Source organism: Chanodichthys erythropterus, chromosome 10 (genome assembly GCF_024489055.1).
Source record: "Chanodichthys erythropterus isolate Z2021 chromosome 10, ASM2448905v1, whole genome shotgun sequence".
In the NCBI taxonomy this organism is placed as follows: domain Eukaryota; kingdom Metazoa; phylum Chordata; class Actinopteri; order Cypriniformes; family Xenocyprididae; genus Chanodichthys; species Chanodichthys erythropterus.
Window position 1 is genome coordinate 38,721,781 of NC_090230.1, and position 22,347 is coordinate 38,744,127.

Sequence of the window (22,347 nt, forward strand, 5' to 3'; positions counted from 1 at the left end):
AATCCTGTCATCACACCACTCATGTTGTTCCAAACATTTTCTTTCATCGCTGATCCACAAAAGGAGATTTTCAGTGAATTACGACTTCAATTTTGATCTGGTCTTCACACAAAGCTATTGTACGGTATTGGCTTCAGAAGAATATAATGCACAGATCTTATGGGCTACTTTTATGGTGATTTTCAGTTCAGCCCCTGGTCACTGTGATTTGTCAAAATTTCTCTTTTTGTGTTCCACATAAGAAAAGAAAATAATTTTCTTTCTTCCGGAACAGCACAAGGGTGAGTAAACAATGGCAGGATTTTCATTTATGGGTGAACTAATCCTTTAATTTCTCTGTTCATCAGAGACATTCAAACAGCAGGAGACAAATGAAGCATGAATGAATGTGAACATATGAGGTTACTTAAGGCCAGATACCATTTCTGAGCTGTGTGTGTGTGTTTGTGTGTATGTGAGGTCCTTCTCAGCCTGAATTGCCTGATATCACAAAGAAAAGCTTTGTTTACTCAGGACATTTACACACACAAAAAAAGCTTACACATACGAACACCAAAGCACACACAAGTGTGTTTGTTCAAGTGTGCGAAATAAGAGGCTTTAGACAAAAATCCTCCTAATCTGGAGCAAGATGTTAATTCATCCACTCTGGCTCAACGCTCTCTCTCCTGACACACGCATACACAGGGCAGAGAAAGAGGAAAAACAAGGACATAACTCTTTGTCTTTTAAGAGGACAGCCTGTGGGCGGAAGTCGTCTCAGGAGAGGTTGTGAGTTTATGTACCGAAGTACGTGAGCGATCAAACCGCAAAGGTAGAGAAAAAAATTCTGCGCACTCAGCACATACTCAGTCTGAGAGACTCACACTGAACCCAATTAGATTTCAGTACTGTCAGAGCTGTTCAGTCTGCCAGAGTTCATATACTAAAGACATAAAACTTTGCAAGTTGAAGTTAAATCATAACTTTAAAAGGCACAAGTGGATTAGAGTAGTTTAAAAGAATAATTTAATATACATTAAAGTCTATCAACAACATCTATGATGTTCTGTCTATTGGCAAAAAGAATAATTGTGACTCAAACTCAAACTCAAACCGAACAGTGACATTAATTAAATGAAATGAGTTCGTATCACTCAAATAATAATGAAAGTTCATTGTATTTAATAGAAAAAAGTTGTGTGAACTCAAAATTTGATTGAAGCTGAACTTGATATGACTGAGTTGCAGCACATTTCTAATTCCCAGAATGCTTTGCATCAGACTGTATAAGGAAAATAAATGTTGAAATTAAGTGTTATTTTGTGTTTTTGCACCAGATTAACATAGGGAGACATAAGTTAGTGTTTAATGTTGTGTTATGTTGGGATTTAGAGGGGGTTCTGTTATGTTAGTTTTGTAGGTTTCCATTGTGGTAAGGAGAGTAGAGTCTATGTTTGTTGCTGTTTGATTATATGCATGCAAGTATATAATAACAGTCTCTTTGATAGTTATAATAGCATGTGTTATTTGCTATCTTACATTTAACCATGAATATCTGAATGTGATGTTTATGTAAATTAACTGTATGTAATTAACATTATGATGAGTGGGGCAAGGCTGAGAACGATGCTGGTGGCGTGATTGTTAATGAGAGACACCTGTGCACCACACCGGCTTGCTCTGCTTCCATGGCTCTTGGCCCCGTCCCACTTGTCACAAAAATTTTAAGTTCTACTAACTTAGAAAAAAAATGAGTTTTTTTACTTAAAACATTTGAAGAAACCTATTACCTCAAAGGATTTGAGTATTCTGAACTCTTTGAGTGCATTTACATTAAACGTACAACAATGTAAAGTCATCCTCAATAGTATTAAAAACAAAACACTAATTTTTCTAATAAAAATAAAACTCTAAAATCATTTTAGAGTCATTTTGTCATTTACTAATCCTCATGTCTCAAAATCTGTATAATATTTTTAAGAACACCAGGGGCCAAACAACATTGGACCCCTTAAGGGTTAAATACAAGACTAAAGGGTTAAATATTTCTAAACATTTGTGCCAAACAATTTAATATCAAATAATCACACAATAAAAATTCAACATCAACCAATACTAATTAAAAAAAACTAAACTATCAAATATCAGCCAATAACCATTACAGTCCTAATACTGTATATCATCCCTAATTTTTATCAATATATTTCAGTATTAAATTAAATATTCATGTTTTAGTATTCATTATTTTTAATTTACATGCTGGTATTGACTTCTCAGTGACTGCCTTTGAATTTAGCAGCATAATTAAGTTGCTGACTTTTTGGAACAGCCTTCATGTTTGAAGTGCACTTATGAAGCCTTAAAATGCTTTAGAACAGAGTGTTTAAAAATACACCAAAAGCACAAAAGGCAGATCACTTCTCTTCTTTTCAGAAGCACTGTCAAGAGCACATGACAATATGACACTTCAATTTCATTGCTCTTTTGGTTGAAGAGCTGCTGTCAATCGCAGGTTGGTCATAATTCTCTGAGATTCACATGGGCCAGACTGATGCAGCTGGGTATCATGGATGCCTGAGGAGCACTGGCCTGTTTCAGGATCAGTATCAAAGCCAGTACGAGATCACCACACAGACACACTCCATTTACAGAGGGATGAAGCCTACATATCACACTAATGCTGCAGTGTTGGGTGTATTCCTGTAGTCCCTGTGGACACACAAGCATCCAAGTGATCAGCTCCTCTAAATGTCAGAGAGGGGGATGTTATCTCATGCCTGCAAACGCCACCATATGAAGAGCCAGGAGAATTCAGACTGTGTCCCACAGTGACAACAACTAGAAATCCCATCCAATGAGAGTCTGTATATTTGAACATCATTCTATTCCCAACTCGCCTCAAACTGACCCCACTAGGAAATCAGTAGTACCTCCATTAAGGTTTCAACAAGATAATAAGACTCTCTAAAGAAGTTGCTTAAAATTAATAGGACAATTAAACAGGGGCTTTCTCTTTTTTCTCTCCCATTGGCGTCAACTAAACACCAGATTGAAGCTCATAAACATCTAGAAAGCTATTGTGTGCTAATACAACAGTCAAAGGTTTGGGGTCAATAAGATTGTCATGTTTTGGAAAGAAGTCTCTAATGCAGACCAAGGGGCTGTTCACAGAGAACACGTTTTTTCCATTCCACTGCGCTACTTTTCCACTGTGTTGTTGCTCAAAAAGCATTATTATCAATGCTGAAAACAGTAATGTTGCTTAATATTTTATGAAAACCATGACCATTTTTTTTTAGAATTCTTTAATGAATAGAAATTTTAGAAGAACAGCATTTCAAATAGAAATTTTTAACATAATAAATCTTTTTACTTGAACCATTTAATGCATCCTTGAACAAAAATATTACTTTATTAAAAACAAACAAAAAAAAAAAAACTTTTGAATGAGTGTACAATATCTCATACAATATATCATCTCAAAAGACAACAACACACACCTTAACAACAAAGTCACAAGAATATCAGGCAAAACTCTGAGCAAGACCATGCTCATTTCTGAAGCAACGCTTTCTAATGAAAATTAGAAAAGGAAAGATGCTTTTATTTGACCTGTGTAAGTGCACTTGCTGTAGGCAAATGTATGACTAATATACACACACTGAAAGCAGATGTGGTATTAAATGGGCCACAAAATGTAAAGTTCTGAAAATTTGCACCTCTAACTAAAGCTATCAGAATGATAGCTCACAGACACTAGATTTTCAGTGACATAAATATGACAAATACAAAAAAAATCCAAAAAGAATGAGGAAATTCTTGCACACTCTCATTTTTATTTTTTCTAGACCTTAGACAAGTGAAATCCTCCTGCATCTATTTCAGTGTTTTTAAATGGAGTGTGCAAGTCGTTTTGCAGTAGCTGGGGCAGTGAACATCTGCTAATGGTCATTAAATCCATTTGGCTGAAGTTATTACGCATTCATGTCACTAAATGAAGCGATACACTCAGACGCCACACAAACGGAAACAGTCATCGGCTTTTTTTTTTTAATTACCGACTTGCTATTTAGAAAATCTCAATGCACACTAAACATCTGCCATGATATCAGAAACACATTTCCTGTCTTTGACCCCACCATCATTGTATCCTCTGAAAACAATTCTCTGTTTCCTCTGAGCGGAAGAACACAAGCACCCTGAGGTGGCAGCAGTCTCTCTCTCTCTCTCGTGTCTGTGGAGGGAGTCGTTCTGAGCGATGGCCAGCTGTGTCTCTGTGTGATGTTCAGAGCTGCACTTGAGTGAACTCTCTAGTACACACTTGTGTATGTTCCCTTCCCTGTATGAGCACACACCTGCGTGAAGAACATCAGTGTTTGTGCTCAATAACGGCTGCTCCGCTTCTTTCCCTCCATCGCAGTGGACCACCGGTACTAAACCAAAAAGTACAGACTAATAAACCAGAACAGGCACTAGATTTAATTAGATGTGCATGAAAAAGAGGCTGCGAGGGGCAGAAGTCAAAACTGTGCACTGTTGTTCACCTTGGTGTCTTTGTTTAGTGAACGAAACACTGAAAACGTCTTTCCACAGTGTTTTTCCTGAGAGATGTAAGAAAACTGTGAAATCACCACCTGTTTCCTGATTTCAGTTCTTAACCAACCGCCACAACTACCCAAAAAACACGCTTACACAAAATTAGAAACATACACAAACTCTGATCACAGAAGCACATAAACCACATCCATGCAGAGACAACTGACACACACACACACACAAATAAATGATGGCATTTAAGCGCACTTAGAAATTCCAAACATGTCCAGTCCAGACGTGTGAATGGCCTGACAACTGTCTCTCTCTTTAAATCTAAAGGATCGGGTTCCTGTCTGCGGGAGTCTCAGTGCTGCACAGACACACAGAGATAATGGCAGGGTGCAGCGGATGGTCAGTTTATTTAATAAACATAAAAATCCACCTGAGAAAGAGGCTGAATCCAGTCTGTGAGAAAGAGAGAGAGCTGGGAGGAACGAGAGGGGGGCTCTGATTTCAGACGACATGTTCAATCACACTGATTCCTGCTCAGCCTAGATGATTGCAGCTGTTGTGATGAATATTTACTCTTTGATTCATTTTTATTTATGTAAGCAGACAGGTAATAGTAACAGACTGCAGTCCTTCATTCAGAGTTGAAAATTTGTATAACTATGGTAACAATATCCATGTAAAAATACAATCCAACTTCACCCGTATCCCTAACCACAAAAATCTAGCCATACCCATGCTTCAAATCCCACCCACTCCCGGCCCAAACACCACTCCCAATTTTAATCTCTCTATGCCCAGCAGTAAGGTTTGTTGGACTTCATGCAGACTAATCAGCATCGGACTTGAAGCAGTACATGCCAGTTGGAAATTTTACCTGACTTGAGACGATGTCACATAGACACAGTGTTTTAACAACAGCAAAAACTCTTTTCATGTAAACATAATGTTATATTTCATTATGTAATGTTATAGTGTCATGTTTATCAACTGATAACTGATAAAAAAAACCCTCAAGACTCAAGTTTATTGTTTTTTAAGTAGTATAGGCTTATGTTGAACTTTAATCTTGTACATGCAGGCGCTGCATTGAGCAGTATATAAAGCACTGAATGAAAATTGTTAGTGGTAATACATGAAAACTTCTGAAATGTCAAGTATCCGATAAATATTGCACCCAAATCTACTTCATCTGTGATAAAAATACTGCATGAACATCATTACGGGAGGTGTCTGACTTGACATCTCCATTTTCAACTCCTCCCCAGCCTGCAAGCCACAAATCTCGCCAATCGGTTAAATCCAGGAGAAGTTGAACACAACTGAACTCCCCACCCCCACACATTCCAGCTCCGCCTCCATTCATTAGCCCCTCCCCATTCATTAACCACACATTCCAGCTCTGCCCCCATTCATTAGCCACATTTAAACCCCACCCCCACACAGTCTAGCTCCACCCCTATTCATTAGCATAATTTAAACCCCAACTCACACATTTCTCCCCATTCATTAGCCACATATTCCAGCTCTGCCGTATTCATTAGCCACACTTAAATCCCACCCCCACACATCCCTGCTCCGCCCCATTCATTAGCCATACCTAACCCTTAAATGCATGACTGTTTCGCCAATCATTCTTACATATTCGGGTCTTTATCGACCCGGATCAATATCTAACATGGAATGATCTCTACCTGTCACGATAATATAAAACTCCTCTGATATTAGAGTAACAATTACAGAACAATAAAATAAATCATATTTTGTTACCTTTTGGAGCTTGAAAGGGCTCGATTTGAGCAGATATTTTATGCCATCATCACCGTCCTCATCATTTCCCAGCAAAAAATAGGCTATCTTTATGCTTGAGGTCACTAATATGAGCCCATTCGCGATCTCAAACGTATTCTCAAAACTATATAATTTTCAACATCTTCAAAATCAATATTTCGATCGCTAACAGCTTCACCAGATACATCCAGTAACAGTTAGTCATATTTGATTGCGTTCAGTACTTGCTCTGCAGTAAATCGCTGAGACATTTCATGTTTTTCTTATTATTTCGTTTTCTGTCTGAATGAGTCATCACTTCAGCATTGTGTATCAGACATTGCCACCTTGTGGAATAAAGGTGAACTGCACTTATTCCATCATCTAAGATTCAATTATTGTTGTGCAGAAAAAAAAATATATGTACACACCTCAGGTCGTTAGCGACCCTATACAATTTTTTACAAAAAATGAATACAAAAACAGGCATTCTTTTATAATTTTATGATTTTTTTCTTGTTATATTATTTATAATAAATTGATTGAGGAATACCAAGGTTGATTTTCTAACTTTAAAAATCAATGAGGAGGTGGGTAGTGAATGACGTCCCGGGTCACTAAAGACCCAAGGTACGCATTTAAGGGTTAAACCCCACCCCACACATCCAGCTCCGCCCCATTCATTAGCCACACTTAAACCCCACCCCACACATTCCAGCTCCACCCCATTCATTAGCCACACTTAAACCCCACCCCACACACTCAAACCCCACCCCCAGCCACAGCCAGACTTTCAGGTTCTAATCAATGTCAGATACTTGGCAGTAAATGTTTTGATAAAAATACTTCATTCTACAGTCTGTAAGTTTCAACATCACTGAAAACAGCAGCAACAGTTTCCTGAATCAACCGCACCGCCTTCATACACCTGTGCCCTCATTTCCAGCCCTGCACTGTAACGAACACATCCGGAGCAGCCATGAGCGAGTCTGTGTTTGTCTAGGCATGGAAATCTGAAGATGTTCATACTGGAATTTAGAATTTTTGTTTTGGTCTTACCTTTCCAAATTGTTCAAAATACTGTTTCACGTCTTCAACGACTGTGCTCGCGGATAATCCACCCACAAATATTTTCTTTGTTCTTGTGACCATCTGGTGTGAGAGAGAAACAGAAAAAAGAAAAACATGAGCAAACCAAAACACTTCAGAGCCAGCGGACACCTAGATCAATAGATAATACAGAGGAAGAGAAAGAGATGAATCATTCATTTGCAAAGGTTTCAGTAACAAACGTTTATATTTATGAAACACCAAGTAGTAGAGAAATAGAGCAAGAAATAGAGCAACATTTTTACCAAAACGATGGTGAGAATGAGATAAATACTGTATCAGTGTTTCTGTAGTGCCACAAAAAAAAAAATAAAATAAAATAAATACTTGCTGAGTTTTGAGCTTATGAACTGTATGTGACGAGTGAAAGACAACAAAAAAGACAATAAAAAAATCTATACAAACTTCCTCTTGCACTGTCTAAGATGTGTTGGAATAGTCACAGAAGTTCATTTGCAAGTATACATAGACCCACAATAAACATAAATAAAAAAAAATAGTGAAGACAAAATACAAGAAACTTTGTCATTGATTCTATTTAATGCTTTTCTGTCGACAGTGTTGATTCCAGTCTCTCCAGCTGCACCTTCTCAAGATTTCCCAGCTAATAATGCTGTTACAAATCACTTTTCACTGATGCCACACATGTGTTTGGCCCCATTAGCGCAGCCTTCCATACAGTTAAACCCCTGACATGTTTACTTCTGCTCTGACACACGTCCAGATGCTTTTCAGCTCCAGTCACACATAAAAACAATAACAGAGGGGGAAAAAAATCCATCCTTTCCCCATAAAACTCAATTAAGGGATAGAGGGAAGGAGAGGTGCATTAAAACACTGATTAATTCCCAAGCCAAGTAAATACAAAAGGCTTCTACAGTACACAAGGAGAGGCGACAGGAGGATGAACAAAAGTGCACTAGACGAGAGAGAGAAAGAAAGGCAGGAAGAATTTAAACACATGCACCTTTAGGAAATTTAATAGCCAATTAAAAAGTGCATTAAAACTGTTGCAATAAATCAGTGTTTTTGTTTTTTTAATAGTCACAATAACTTAAAAGCTTAATTGTATTTTCAGATCTCTACTGGGAATGTTCATATAATATAATCGTATTATGAAATATCGGTCAAAATAAAAGTACGGAATATGCTCATAAACACTGCATTTATTTGATCAAAAATACAGTAAAAACAGTAATATTGTGAAATATTACCATTTGAAATAACTGGTTTCTATATAAATATATTTAAAAATGTAATTTATTTAAGCTTAATTTTCAGCAACTATTACTCCAGTTTTTAGTGTCACATGATCCCTGAGATAATTTACTCACCCCCATGTCATCAGAGACATTTATGTCTTTCTTTCTTCAGTCGAAAAGAAATGAAGGTTTGTGAGAAAAAAAATTCAGGATTTTTCTCCATATAGTGGGATTGAGAATGAGAGTCTTATCTAGTGAAACGATTGGTCATTTTAAAAATATATATATTTATATACTTTTTAACCACAAATGCTTGTCATGCACTAGCTCTGCGATGTGCCACGTATTACATAATCAGATTGGAAAGGATACACATGACGTAGGTGGAAGTACCGACCCAGTGTTTATAAAGCGAACGTGCAAATTCAAACGGCCTTTACAAAAAAAAAAAAAAAAAAAAAAAAAAAAAAAAAAAAAAGGTAAACAACAATGTCGGACAATTTTTAAGTTGGAGGAGAAAATGAGATGGAGTTTTTCACCCTACCGCGGTATTTCTGCTTATATCACGCGTGACCTTTCCAATGTGATTATGTAATCCATGGCACATCACAGAGCAAGTGCAAGACGAGCATTTGTGGTTGAAAAATGGCAGATTGTTTCACTAGATAAGACCCTTATTCCTCGGCTGGGATCGTGTAGAGCCCTTTGAAGCTGCACTGAAACTGCAGTTTGGACCTCCAAGCCCCAATAGTAGCTGTTGAAGTCCACTATATGGAGAAAAATCCTGGAATGTTTTCCTCAAAAACCTCAATTTCTTTTTCGACTGAAGAAAGGAAGACAAACATCTTGGATGACGTGGGGGTGAGTAAATGATGAGGAAATTTTAATTCTGAAGTAAACTAATCCTTTAATACTGATGTATATGTATATTTCTCATCCCTAAACCCAGCAATAGTTTGAATGTTTTTTTTTTTGTTGTTGTTTGTTTAGTTTTTTTAGTTTTTGCAATTGGTAATTCTAGTAAAGAGAAATGACACTACAGCTTTTTAAACACTTTATAAATCGGTGTATTCCGTTACTGAATGTGTAATAACCACACTCACCAGTCAACGTACCAATCAAGAGTTGAAGATGATGTTGAAAGTTCACTTACAGGGCATGAAGAAGAGACATGATTATCTATCTACCTGTCTATTTGCATCAGCACCAGCAGCTTGTCTTTGACACTCATTCCGGATGCAAATCAAGCCAGTAGCCAGAGATCAGTGCCTAAAACAAGAGCACATCCACCCGGCAGGCTTTCTGGGGTTATCAGGGTCGTTCAGCCTGGATATTTACCAGCATCCCTGTTCTTATCAGCACAGATCTAGCTAATGGAAACAGCAGCCAGCCCTGTTCCTACACTAGCAGCAGTCGTTTCATCTGCTTCCTGTGACACCTCTGCTCTCTGCGAGAGGCGTTTCCCTGCCCGCCGCCGCTGCTGCCCTGTCTGTGGATGCTTAAGTTTTTAGCCAGCTCTTTATGCTCTGTGACAGGCCTGCCCACAGGGCTGATGGGATTTCTACAAGCACTGCAACAACGCAATTACTTTCTCTCCTGCTTTCTCTGTGGTGACAACCCGACACGACTGCCTAAATCCTCCTGGAGAAGAGAGAGACAGACAACACGGTAAAAAGACAGTGATACAGGAATAAAGTGTTATACAACTTGCATTATTCCAAGCAAAAACGTATAACATAGGTATCAGAGTCTGTTACCACAGGGCCCTCCTGCCTGAGAGCGGAGTTTCTATCTGGGACATATAGGAAGAGGCTAGTGATAATATGAGGTCGTCGCTCATTATTTCTGCAGGAATCTGCTTCTGTCACTTATTAAAATGAGATCCGAGTTATGAAGATGTATTCCCAGCTCAGCTCGAACAGGCAGGAACACAGACGACGGGCTCCAGGGAGGAGCCAGAGAAATGGAAGAGAACAGTAACTTTCCCACCAATCTGCTCGCACACCTGCTGGTGTTTTAGAGCAGTAACGCTGAAGGAGAGTCCAACAGCATGAACGAGGACACACTCAGACACTGAATGACCTCTCTCTGGTTCCCAGAAGGACACAGTCTCCTCTCTCTCTCCTCTCTGCAGCAGTGTGTGTGTTTGAGTGTGTGAGATCTGTCGCAGGGTCACAGTGTTTCTCAAGGACATCTTTCACTCTCTGAGCCTCGATAGAATTGAACAGAATAGAATAAAAACAGATCGGATTGGTGTCTTTTTTGCTGGCAAATTTTAAGTGACATTACAGTAAACAACATTAGCATAGTAAAGCAGCATATTAAAGGGGCCATATGGAAAACAAGATATCCAGCCTCTATTTGAAATAAGAGCTTGAAATGTAACATTGAGGTCATTTACATAAAGGATTAGTTCACTCCAGAATTAAAATTCTGATGATTTACTCACCCCCATGTCATCCAAGATGTTTATGTCTTTGTTTCTTCACTCGAAAAGAAATTAAGGTTTTGGAGGAAAACATTTTAGGATTTTTCTCCATATAGTGGACTTCAACAGGGACCAACAGGTTAAAATTGCAGTTTCAATGCAGCTTCAAAGGGTTCTACACTATGCCGAGGAATAGGAGTATGGTGAAACAATCGGTAATAAAAAAAATTATATAATTTTTTTTTTTTTTTTTTAACCACAAATACTCATCTTGCACTAGCTCTATGATGCACATCCACGACTTTACGCATTACAAAATCACGTTGGCAAGGTCATGCATGACGTAAGCAGAAGTACCGAATAACATCTCATTTTCTCCTCCAACATTGTTGTTTTACCTTTTTTTGTGTCAAGGCCGTTTGACTTAGTCTTTGCACGTTCGCAGAACCAAAAGATTCATCTGAAAACTAGTGCAAGACGAGCATTTGTGGTAAAAAAAAAAAAAAAATAATAATTTTTTTTGTTGTTTTTGTTTTGTTTTTTAAATGGTGTTGAACCCTTTGAAGCTGCACTGAAACTGCAATTTGGACCTTCAACCTGTTGGTCCCTGTTAAAGACCACTATATGGAGAAAAATCCTGGAATGTTTTCCTCAAAAACATGTTTCCTCAATAAACCTCTATAATGGTAAAGAATAAGTCCCCTAAAAAGGGATAGTACACCCAAAAATGAAAATTCTGTCATTTACACACAGAGTCATTCCAAACCTGTATATAACTTGCTTTCTTCTGTGGAACAAAGATATTTTGAGAAATGTTTCTCAAAATGACAGTGTTTTTCTTTTTGTTCATACAATGGAAGACAATGGCATCCAATGTTGTTTAGTCCCCAATGTTCTTTAAAATATTATTTGTTTTCTGCAGAAGAAATGCATACAGGTTTGGAATGACATGAGGGTGAGTAAATTACTTTTAGGGGGACTATCCCTGGCTCTGGTGTTTTGCTCAGTGAATGTTTTTGGATCAACTATGGGTTCCAACCTAAAACCTTTTCAATGGCAGTCCAAAAGCTTTAGAATAAAACTGAAAAAAAGATATATTTGTTTTGTTCTGTAAAATGGCATTTCACATTAAAACATGATATTTAACAAGTGAAAAAAAGAGAACCAAATCATGAGCATCTGAGTTTTGCAGTAGAGCCAGAGCCAAAAATATACTCTGAAGAGCCTCTCTATGACACACACACACACACACACACACACACACACACACACACACACACACACACACACACACACACACACACACACACACACACACACACACACACACACACACACACACACACACACACACACACACACACACACACAGGGTTCCTCCATGACAAGAATGAGAGCCTCTCTAACACACACACGCACATACTCTCTTATCCTCCATGGCCCCTGATTTAGTGGATGACAGTATTTGTGGACAGCTGATTACAGTTGTCTGACTTTGGCTTCGTCTCTCGAACAAGGCCACTTGAACCAGAGGGGATCCGTTCAAGCAGAGACCTCTTTCCTGTGAGAAGCTTTTCTTCATCCCGCTCCCAATCAGAGCACTTTCTCCCTCGGCTTTTCTGCCTTCTGTTCATTTTCAAAAAGAAGTGATTAGAATGTGGCCGTAGCCATCAGCGATCCACAGCGGCTCTCACTTTCCCAACGGTGATTACAGGGTGAGACATCCACCTGCCCCTGACACCAGATCAGCACACACACACAGGAAATTTTAAAGCATTTGTGGTAATTCAACACATCCTTCCAGTCTAAAATTAAAGTGTCTATGAGATGCTTCTGCTATGCCTTCTTTATAAAAACAAGTCAGTGTGGTGTGGACTTGAGTTATCGTCTCCGTTCTGGCTTTCATATGAGCTGTTTTTATGAATGAATAGAGGGAGGAAGTGTCCACACAAACAGAAACAGCTCAGTAAGATTCTCTCAGTTAACACCCTTCAGATGAACAGAGAGAGACCTGCTCACATTTATGAACATGACGCTGACATCTGCACACTAGGTGAGCTTCCTATGCAAAATTAATATCCACAGGAAATGTGAAAATGCCACATAGAAACAGCAAGTGTGTCAGTGGTGTCACAGAGTGATAACTCTTGTGTTATCAGTGGCAGCTTAACTAAAAATACTCTCAGAGAAAGAGAGAGCGAGAGATCTGTCAAGATCATTCCTGCAAAATAAACTTTCTCATAAGAAAGAAAAATCAAAAACGAGATCTCTTTTACATATCTAATTGCTTCTAGACAGAAATGGCATTAAATGGAGAATTTGTTTTTGTTTTAGACTTGTCTCCTCTCTGAGCTATACGAGCCACTTGATGTTATAGCTCTGTAGAGCGTCAACAATGGCCTTTTATGAGTCTACTTTTATTTCTCCTAAGAAACTAAGAGAAGTCTTAGTTTTCCTTCATTTATGTCAACTACTGAGCATTCTCTGATTTTCACTCATCTTTCAACACAAACTTTCAAAAGCACCTTAATTAACCAGACTATCACAGCACACAGTATCCCTGACATTACTGACTTTTCATCACAGTTCTGAGAGATCACTACTGTTCAAATGTTTGGGGTCAGTAAGATTTTGTTTTGAAAGAAATTAACACTTTTATTCAGCAAGAATGCATTAAATAGATCAAAAGTGACATTAAATATAGGGCTGGGCGATATATCGCATGCGATTGTCACGCGCATTTTGTCAGTAAAGCCGGTTCCCCTAATACCGCTAAATCACCATCACCTGCTTTCAAATGGAGCTGCATTTAATAGACAGAGCCGTAGTTCACTGACAAGCCACGCAATATCGCGTTCATTATCGTAGGCTATTCATCTGCGATAATGAACGCGATATTGCTTAGCTTGTCAGTGATCTACGGCTCTGTCTACTAAATGCCGCTCCATTTGAAAGCAGGTGATGGCGATTTAGCGGTAATCAGGGAACTGGCTTTACTGACAAAATGCGCGTGACAATCGCATGCGATATATCGCCCAGCCCTAATTAAATACATTTATAACATTAGCAGCACACAAAGATTTATATTTCAAATAAATGCTGTTCGTTTGAACGTTCTATTCAAAGCATCTTGAAAGATTCATGGTTTCCACCAAAAGATTAAGCAGCATACCTATTAATAAGAAGCGTTTCTTGAGCCCCAAATCAGCACATTAGCATGAGTTCTGAAGGATCATGTGACACTGTAGACTGGAGTAATGGCTGCTAAAAAATGCAGCTTTGCATCACAGGAATTACATTTTAAAATAAAGTAAAATAGAAAGCAGTTATTTTAAACAATAACAATATTATTTCACAATATTACTGTTTATACTGTATATTGCTGTGATCAAATAAATACAGCCTTGCTGAACATAACTTAAAAAAACATTTTAAAAACATTACAAAAAAAAAAAAAACACACTTAGCTTGTATTCATTTTCATTCTGCTCTCTAGACATCAGTATTGTCCATTTAAAAACCTACAACAGCCAACCATTAGTCATTACATTACAAAAACAACCTCAAAAATATTGACATTATTAAGAATTCTGAAGAAAAAAAACAATCCAGAAGGATTTCTCATTGCTATTGAGGAATAGTAATTTCATGATTATGAATTGCTAGCCTCAGGCTGAATTTGGGCATTTGCGCTTGGGAGATGTTAGAGTTTAACAAAAATGACCTCAAATATAATACTGCAGTTTTTTTTCTCTCTCTCTCTCTGCACCCACTGTCCCGCTGAGTCACCATACACCACAGCTGGAGACAGAGAGAGAGAGAGAGGGAGAGAGGGAGAGAGGGAGAGAGGGAGAGAGGGAGAGAGGGAGAGAGGGAGAGAGGGAGAGAGGGAGAGAGAGGGAGAGAGGGAGAGAGGGAGAGAGGGAGAGAGAGAGAGATGTTTTGCTAGAGATGCGTAAAGCAAGCTGGCACAGTCGCTTCTCTCCCTTCCTGACGCTGGACTCACAGATGACTAGGCACCAAGCTGGCACTGCCATCCTGCAGCTCTGCCCTGCACTCTGTAAAGCACCTTCACGGCTGCCGGGTTCAGATCAACCCTCTTCTGTACCGCAACCCAGCACAACTCCTGTGACCTCATCACCGTCAGCTTTTAAACAGGGGCCAATGAGCAGACTCACCGACCCACCGAACCTGCCAGATCACAAGAACTCAAGCGCTGAATCATGTGGAAATGATGCCACACAAGCAGAGGAACAACCATCTGTGTTCTAAAAAGCCTAAAAATATGTGAATGTTAATTTTAAAGACAACATGAGATCAACATTGAACCTTTCAACTTATCCCTGGTTTTACTGTGCACAACTGACTTTATGACAGATAAATGACTCACAGTCCAAATAGACAACCAAATCACTGTGCTGATATCAAAAACTTTGCCTATCAAACTTACTTTATGGTAAAAAAAAAAAAAGAAGAAGAAGTGTGGTTATGGTCTTTATGTAATTCAAACAGTTTTATTAATTCTGTTCCCAAAACAGCCAGTAAATTTGAAAAATGCGAGTGTTGGTCCAGACTGCAGTAAACCATACCAAAGACTATAGAATAACACAAGACGTGTCACTCGTATTGTTTTGAATAGGAGAAAGTGTAATGCTAAATAAGAGCCAATCGCCGACTGGTAAAGTCATCGCGTCACTTCAGCAGCCGTTAGAATCAGTTTCTATAGAAACAGTCAGACGCGCGCCTCCAAAGAGACGCGCATTTAGGTCTGCGCATGCGCATTAGCTTGTTCCAGCCTGAAAAATACAATTTTTTTGTCATGATTCGAGCGTTTAGAAACTAAATTTATGAGTTGGTTGTTGTTAGATTTCATTGGTGATTTCAAATATGAAATTTAATCGTAAGGTTGGCGAACAGTTTTGGAGAATTTCATGTTTCCCCATTCAAAGAGATTGCATGATGCCCAGGATGCCCGAGAGGCATTTCAAAGATGGCCGCAGAGTGAAATGACTTGTCTTAAAGGGACTTTGACCATACTATGAACCCCAAAAATAGGAGATTTGTAATGATCTTCCAATAGTAAAACATCTCTACATTTACCAAAAGGAAAGCAATAGTAGAATATACAGTATAGTGGATGTTTTAGAAAGGGGAATTACTGATTTAAATAGCACTCGTCGTTCTTTATAACATTGAACTTCACTCTTTTTCCACTTTGGTGATTTGTTTTCTCTAATACAAAGAATGCATACATATGCAGCCAAAATGAACTTTATTTTAAGGCAAAACTCAAAACTCAAAAAAAAAAAAAAAAAAAACACATTTACCCATTGGCGTTTGAATCTGCAGAAAGCATTACACATTTTGCCTTTGTGTTAAAGTCACACTCTAAAAAAGTAATTCAGGGGACCGGTTACCCCAACTTAAAAAACAAATGCATGGTTGCAAGTTAAAAATTCTAATTTCTTGTTTTAAATTAAACATTTTAGGTTGCAAACATTATTTTGTAGAGTTCTGTTGACATAATGTTGATCAAATTAATCAAATCAAATATAGTCTTATTTAAATGAATTTCTGCATTAATTGATTTTTTTTTTTTAAATAAAATAGGTTGTAGTAACTTTTGATTATGTCTTGATAACTTTAAAAATTAGGTAGTGGATTTTGTTCCCAGCATGTATTGCACAGGACAGGATAAGGAGAATAAATGTTGAAATTAAGTGTTAATTTGTTTTTAGTGAAAGGAAGAACCTGTCAGTGTTTAATGCTGTTATGTTTGACATTTAAAAAAAGTTTCTGTAATTAAGTTGTGGTTACCATTGTGCTGAAGAGTAGATACATGACGGTAAACACTACATTGACACTATAACCAATCTTCATTTACTTCATTTACTTCAAATATACAAAATACTTCATTAAATATACATGTTAAATAAGTTATGTTAGCATGTGCTATGATAGCTGTTGATTTAGATAAGATTGAGCTAGGTAAGATTATGAGCTAGATAAGATTACTTGGTTCCAGGGCTACAACTCTGGTAGTTGGAGCAACTTAATTTTTTTGAGTAATCAACTTAAAAATTTGGGTTTATGCAAAAAATTAAGTTACTCTAACTCAATGTAGCTTGTTGGCTGAGCGTAAATTCACTTAGTTGTCAAACCTCCCAAAAAATTGGTGCAAACTGTTAATTTTTGTTGTTGTTGTTGTTGAGCCAACACATATTTTACAGTGTATTTGTCGACTGTCCGATGTAAATGTTTTATTTTACAGCCAGTAAATGTTTTAATGTAGTGCATATGTGTGTGTATATGTGTGTGTAGGGATGTGTCACGATTTTCGAATATTCGATTAGTTGATTTAATTATAGAATAGCGAATAGGTTGTGCGATTATCGTCTTAATAAAATTCCCCATTTGATGAGGTGGGGACTTATAACCAGAGGGTGGCGCATGCTGCCAATAACGCACCTAAAAGCTGTCAATCAGCTCAGATATTGCCTCACACACACTAGACTTGTGCGGCATAGAACAGACACATTACAATTAATTTTAACATAAGTGCCAACAGTCAGTCAGATTTCACCTCACTTTGCCTCACTCTTGACTGACAAGACGACGGTGGAATTTTTGGTTTCAAATCGAAATGTAAAAGCGACCATTTAAGCGGATTTGTCATTGTACTGCTTTGTTGTTGTGTTTTTCATTAAAAATAAAATGAACCCAGCATTCAAGCAATCGCCCCTACCGAATTGGCGCTAATTTGAAAATGAAAGTAAAAGGCTCACGGCCACACGGTCATTCATAATTGTGCGGAGAGTGAGCGTTTTCAGTCTTCTCCGCACCATTATGAATGACTGTGAAAAAAAGATTGAAAGCGTGAATGGTCTCTCTCCCACTCTTTCCGTTTATGTGTGTGTACACATTAGCCTATACATGAGTGATGCGTGTATGAGGGGGGTGGGGTGCGATTTTCGAATAATTCCCAGCAATTTTCGAATATTGTTTTTGCTTGAAAGCCCATACCTAGTGTATAGCAATGTATGTCTTTCAGAAGGTTTTAACTCTCCTGCCAGGCTGTTGTTGAAAATAAGAACTTGTTCTTAAGTGACTTGCCTTGTTAAATAAAGGTTAATTAATTATTAAAGAAAATGAAGTTTCACTCTGAAATACGCCACAGTACGGAAGATAATTGAACGCTAAACCCATTACGCAATAGCCCTTAATCTAAAGCTGTCATTTGCACTGTCTTCTTAGGTCCTCAAAAAGAAGCTGTTCATCTAAGCAAGAAACGCAGCATCTGGTCAGCCTCTGGGGAGTCCAAACCACTGAGTTACTCTAACACACACACACACACACACACACACACACACACTCACTGACTAACCAAATCTCTTCATCTCATTTTCACTGACTCACTCGTTTCTCCCCCTCATCTCTCCTCCATTTCTGCTCTCCTCTCTCTATCTTCTGTAATTGCTCCCAGATCTCTCATTTCTCAGCCACGCTCTGCTGCTAAGCTCTTAAAGATTTAGGCACCTCACATAAACCCAGTCCTGTCGCACACCTCGAAAGAACCGTAGGACCTCTCCATCTCTCATCACTATACTCTCTTCCCCATACCCTATAGGTCCATAAGGCGATTAAAAACACAGTCCTTGCCAAATGGTGCCCGTGGGCTCGTAAAATTGTGGGTCACTTGAAAAACAGCTCTGTGCAGTGTAATTTTCAGAAGGAATTATGATATTTTAAAGCAGTACTGTAAAAGAAAATAACCCCTTTAAACACTCTCACTCGAGTGGATGGGTAACAGTGAGTACTCACTGAAAGGCCATCATAAAGAACAGGTGACGTAACGAACCAGAATAAATAAGGTTTACAGTACAAATTTAATTTATCTATCCATCTATCCATCCATCCCATAGATACAATGTATACAATGTACACCCTTGAATCAGGCTTGACGTAATCAGGCGTGAGAGCGTTCGACTATAAACAATGATTACTTTATAGTAAACACCACGATAGCGTGTTAAACACTATGATTACTTATCAGTTTCCTTGACAGAGTCTGATGTGTCATATCTGTGCTGGTCGAGAGAGTATGTAGGTATGCCATTTTTCATAATTAAATTGATACAACACATTTTATGCTTTAAAAATTGAAAATATTGAAACTAAAAATGTAATGAGGAAATCTGAATTTTTCCAAAGTAAGCAAAGTAAGCTTATTTAACCCAAATTGCTAGTGAGGATGCTTCTTTTTTTACCTTGTGCACATACTCCTGTCATCAGAACTGCCTCATGAAACCTTCAAGTACGGCTTAGTCTGTAATGAATACGCATCGCTAAGTGACACAATGTGTTTGGTTTTGAATGTAAACAGCACATAGCCCTGTGTCCCTTTGATAAGGGCAATTACAACCTGTTTAGAGACTCTGACAGAGCTTTTTGCAGAACACACAACTGCTCTAATATCCATTATTCAACTAAATGAAATCCCGTGATTACAAACTCTGGAATGCAAGAATCTAATTCATAGCTTAAGAGTGGCATATTAAAATGAACAACCAGAGGCCAAGGAGACATTCTCTTCTCTGCTACTTTAAAGCCCAAAATCATGCTTCTTAGTATGCAAATCATAATTAAAGTAGACAGCTTATTGGTCAGTCATAAAGTCAGGGACAAATTTGGAGGAAAAAAAAGAAAAAAAGAAAAGACACCCTTTCCATATTGATGTTCTCTCAATCTCTGGCACTCGCTTACCTAAATTAAAACACACACACACACACACACACACCTGAATTGTACACAATACTGTTCAAAATTTTGGGGTCAGTAAGATTCTTTTAATGTTTTTGAAAGAAGTTCAAAAAGTCTGCATTTATTAATGTAAAAATACTGTAAAACTGTATTGTATTACAGTATTACAATTTAAAATAATTGTTTTCTATTTTTTTTTACTTTTTATAACATTATAAATGTCTTCACTGTCACACTTGATCAGTTTAATGTGCATTTTCATAAAAAAAAAAAAAAAAAAAAAAACTGTTGAACAGTAGTGTGCAAGCACACCTGTACAGGTAAACAGCAATTAGCACATAATGCCATACATCTACTTCCTGCCTGGCTTACATGGACTTACCAGAACTACACACAACAAACACGCATACAAAGAATTATGGAATTTTGACATTTTGTAAATACATTAAACTTCCCTCACACAAGACTACACAGAATTTTTCAAAGAATCTTATAACCAACAGCATGCATGAGCCATACTGATCAATATATAAAAGGTGGTTTAGCAGACATGCTCAACTGCAAGAAAATGTAGTTTTATCATATCTGAATGTCTCTCATGGAGAGTGTATATAATTATCCTGAGAAAACCAGGAAGAGTTTCAAACCCTCAAATCAAAGTCTAAAATAAATGAGAGAAGAGACAAAAAGAGGAGGGGATCGCTTCCTCTCTCTCTTCATCTCTCCTTCACCGCGCACATCAGAGCAGCTCAGGCCTTCAACAAAACAGGTTCCTGAGTTTATTTACATAAACTTCAAAATACCGCTCTGTTTAGTAGGAAACAAAGACAGCAGACATCAAAGTTCGTAAGATCTGGCCAGCGCCTCCACGCTGCAGCCACCGCAGGCCTTGAGTAAACCTCTAAAAAGGATGTTTGCTTTATTCCCACCCAACAAACACTTTTTTCTTGTGTCATTCTCTACTGAGAACGGGAACATTAAACGAGAACACAGTGAGAATGTTTCATCGGTATTGGCGGAGAATTTGTCAGTGCACAGAGGGTTTCCAGACCTCCACACTAACAGAAAGAGCAGAACACATCGTCCTTAGCTTTCCACTTGTTTTCTGAAACCAGGAGATAAATATATGGAAAGGGGACAACCACTGGAAAAATTGCAGACAATTGCTGAATGAATGTCCTCATCCAGATTCAGAGAACACTGGGTGGTGAGGGCTCACAATTTTGAGCTGTTCAAAAAAAGTTACAGAAAGTTTTAGTCAACCAGAAGGTGAAGATCAGGGGTCTCATTTATAAAGCGTGCGTACGCACAAAACGGGGCCGGAAGCGTGCGTACGCCAGTTCCCGCGCAAAGGTTGTGATCTATAAAAACAAACTTTACGGGAGAATGTGCACACCTTTAAGCAAACTTTGAGCCGTGCGTACGCACATTCTGGAGACAAAAGTGATATGAATTGAGATAGTAGATGTGCTACTTTCGATCACTTTTCCAGCGACACGCTGTTTTATGACAGCGAGGAGCGCTGGGAGCACAATAATTCCTCTTTAAACTAAACTGCAGATGTTATGACAAAATATTTTTTCGAGAATGACGATCAGTGATGCACACTTAACTTAGATATTATGGAAGACACTGCTGGATTCGGTGGTCAAACGGTCCGTTGACCAGTTTGAATATGTCCAATGATAAACTACAGCTGCAGGTGGTGTTGATGTCGTGTGAAGGATCTTCAAACAATTACCATTTGAAGGATATCATTTGAGGAAAACAGTAAGATTTGCATGTTTTCTTTTAAAAAATACTTTGTCAGTGACACGCCGTTTCAGACAATTGTATTTACACTGCAATAAATAAGTAGCCCGATCTGTTTCCAATAAAAATAGCCTATAAACTTCCTAAAAGATATGTTCACCTCATCAGCAAAACTGCATAAATTTGATTTGAATTGTTTAAAACTATTAAAATACTATCTGGCCAGTGGAAATGAATGAATCAACTCTATCCTAAAACCTTTATCTGAAGTATTTTATACAATTTTGTTTTTATGGATATTTTGATATATTTATTCTAAAACATAAAGAGGATATTGGATGATCTTTATCAATATAATGTGTGGCACAAATGGCATTTATAGTCCATATCTAATATTTTCCAATGTCTTGTACCTTTGACGGTGTTAACCATGGTGTCACGTGGTTGGGAACGTGTATGGAAATGATATGCAGATGAGGTTATGCATAGTAAAACTAGGCGTCGTAAGCTCCATATATGGTTATTTCGGGGAGGAGACAGGGTGGAGATGCACGTACGCACAATCTTCCGCTGACTGGGATTTATAAAGGGATTTGTGCGTCGTTTTATAAATCTGTTTTTTTTTTTTTTTTGTGCTTACGCAGAATCTAGCTTTTGCGCGTACGTACACTTTTAGTAGGGATCCTACGCACAGTTTTATAAATGAGACCCCAGAGCTGTTTCACTGGGTATGTCTGACTTTGCACTGGTTAATTCGATCAAATTTACAGGTCTCAAAAACAACAAATTTTACATTTC

At 38.0% G+C, this 22,347-nt stretch overlaps 1 protein-coding gene across 5 annotated transcripts in view; it reads right to left on the bottom strand.

The window, feature by feature from the left end:
* The window catches only part of msi2a (musashi RNA-binding protein 2a), a 194,437-nt gene that overhangs the window by 127,658 nt on the left and 44,432 nt on the right, over nt 1-22,347 (bottom strand). For all 5 annotated transcript variants that reach the window (XM_067397648.1, XM_067397646.1, XM_067397645.1 and 2 more), the window contains one exon: nt 7,357-7,449. In XM_067397648.1, coding sequence (XP_067253749.1) covers nt 7,357-7,449 — 93 coding nt within the window. The remainder of the gene's footprint in view (nt 1-7,356; nt 7,450-22,347) is intronic.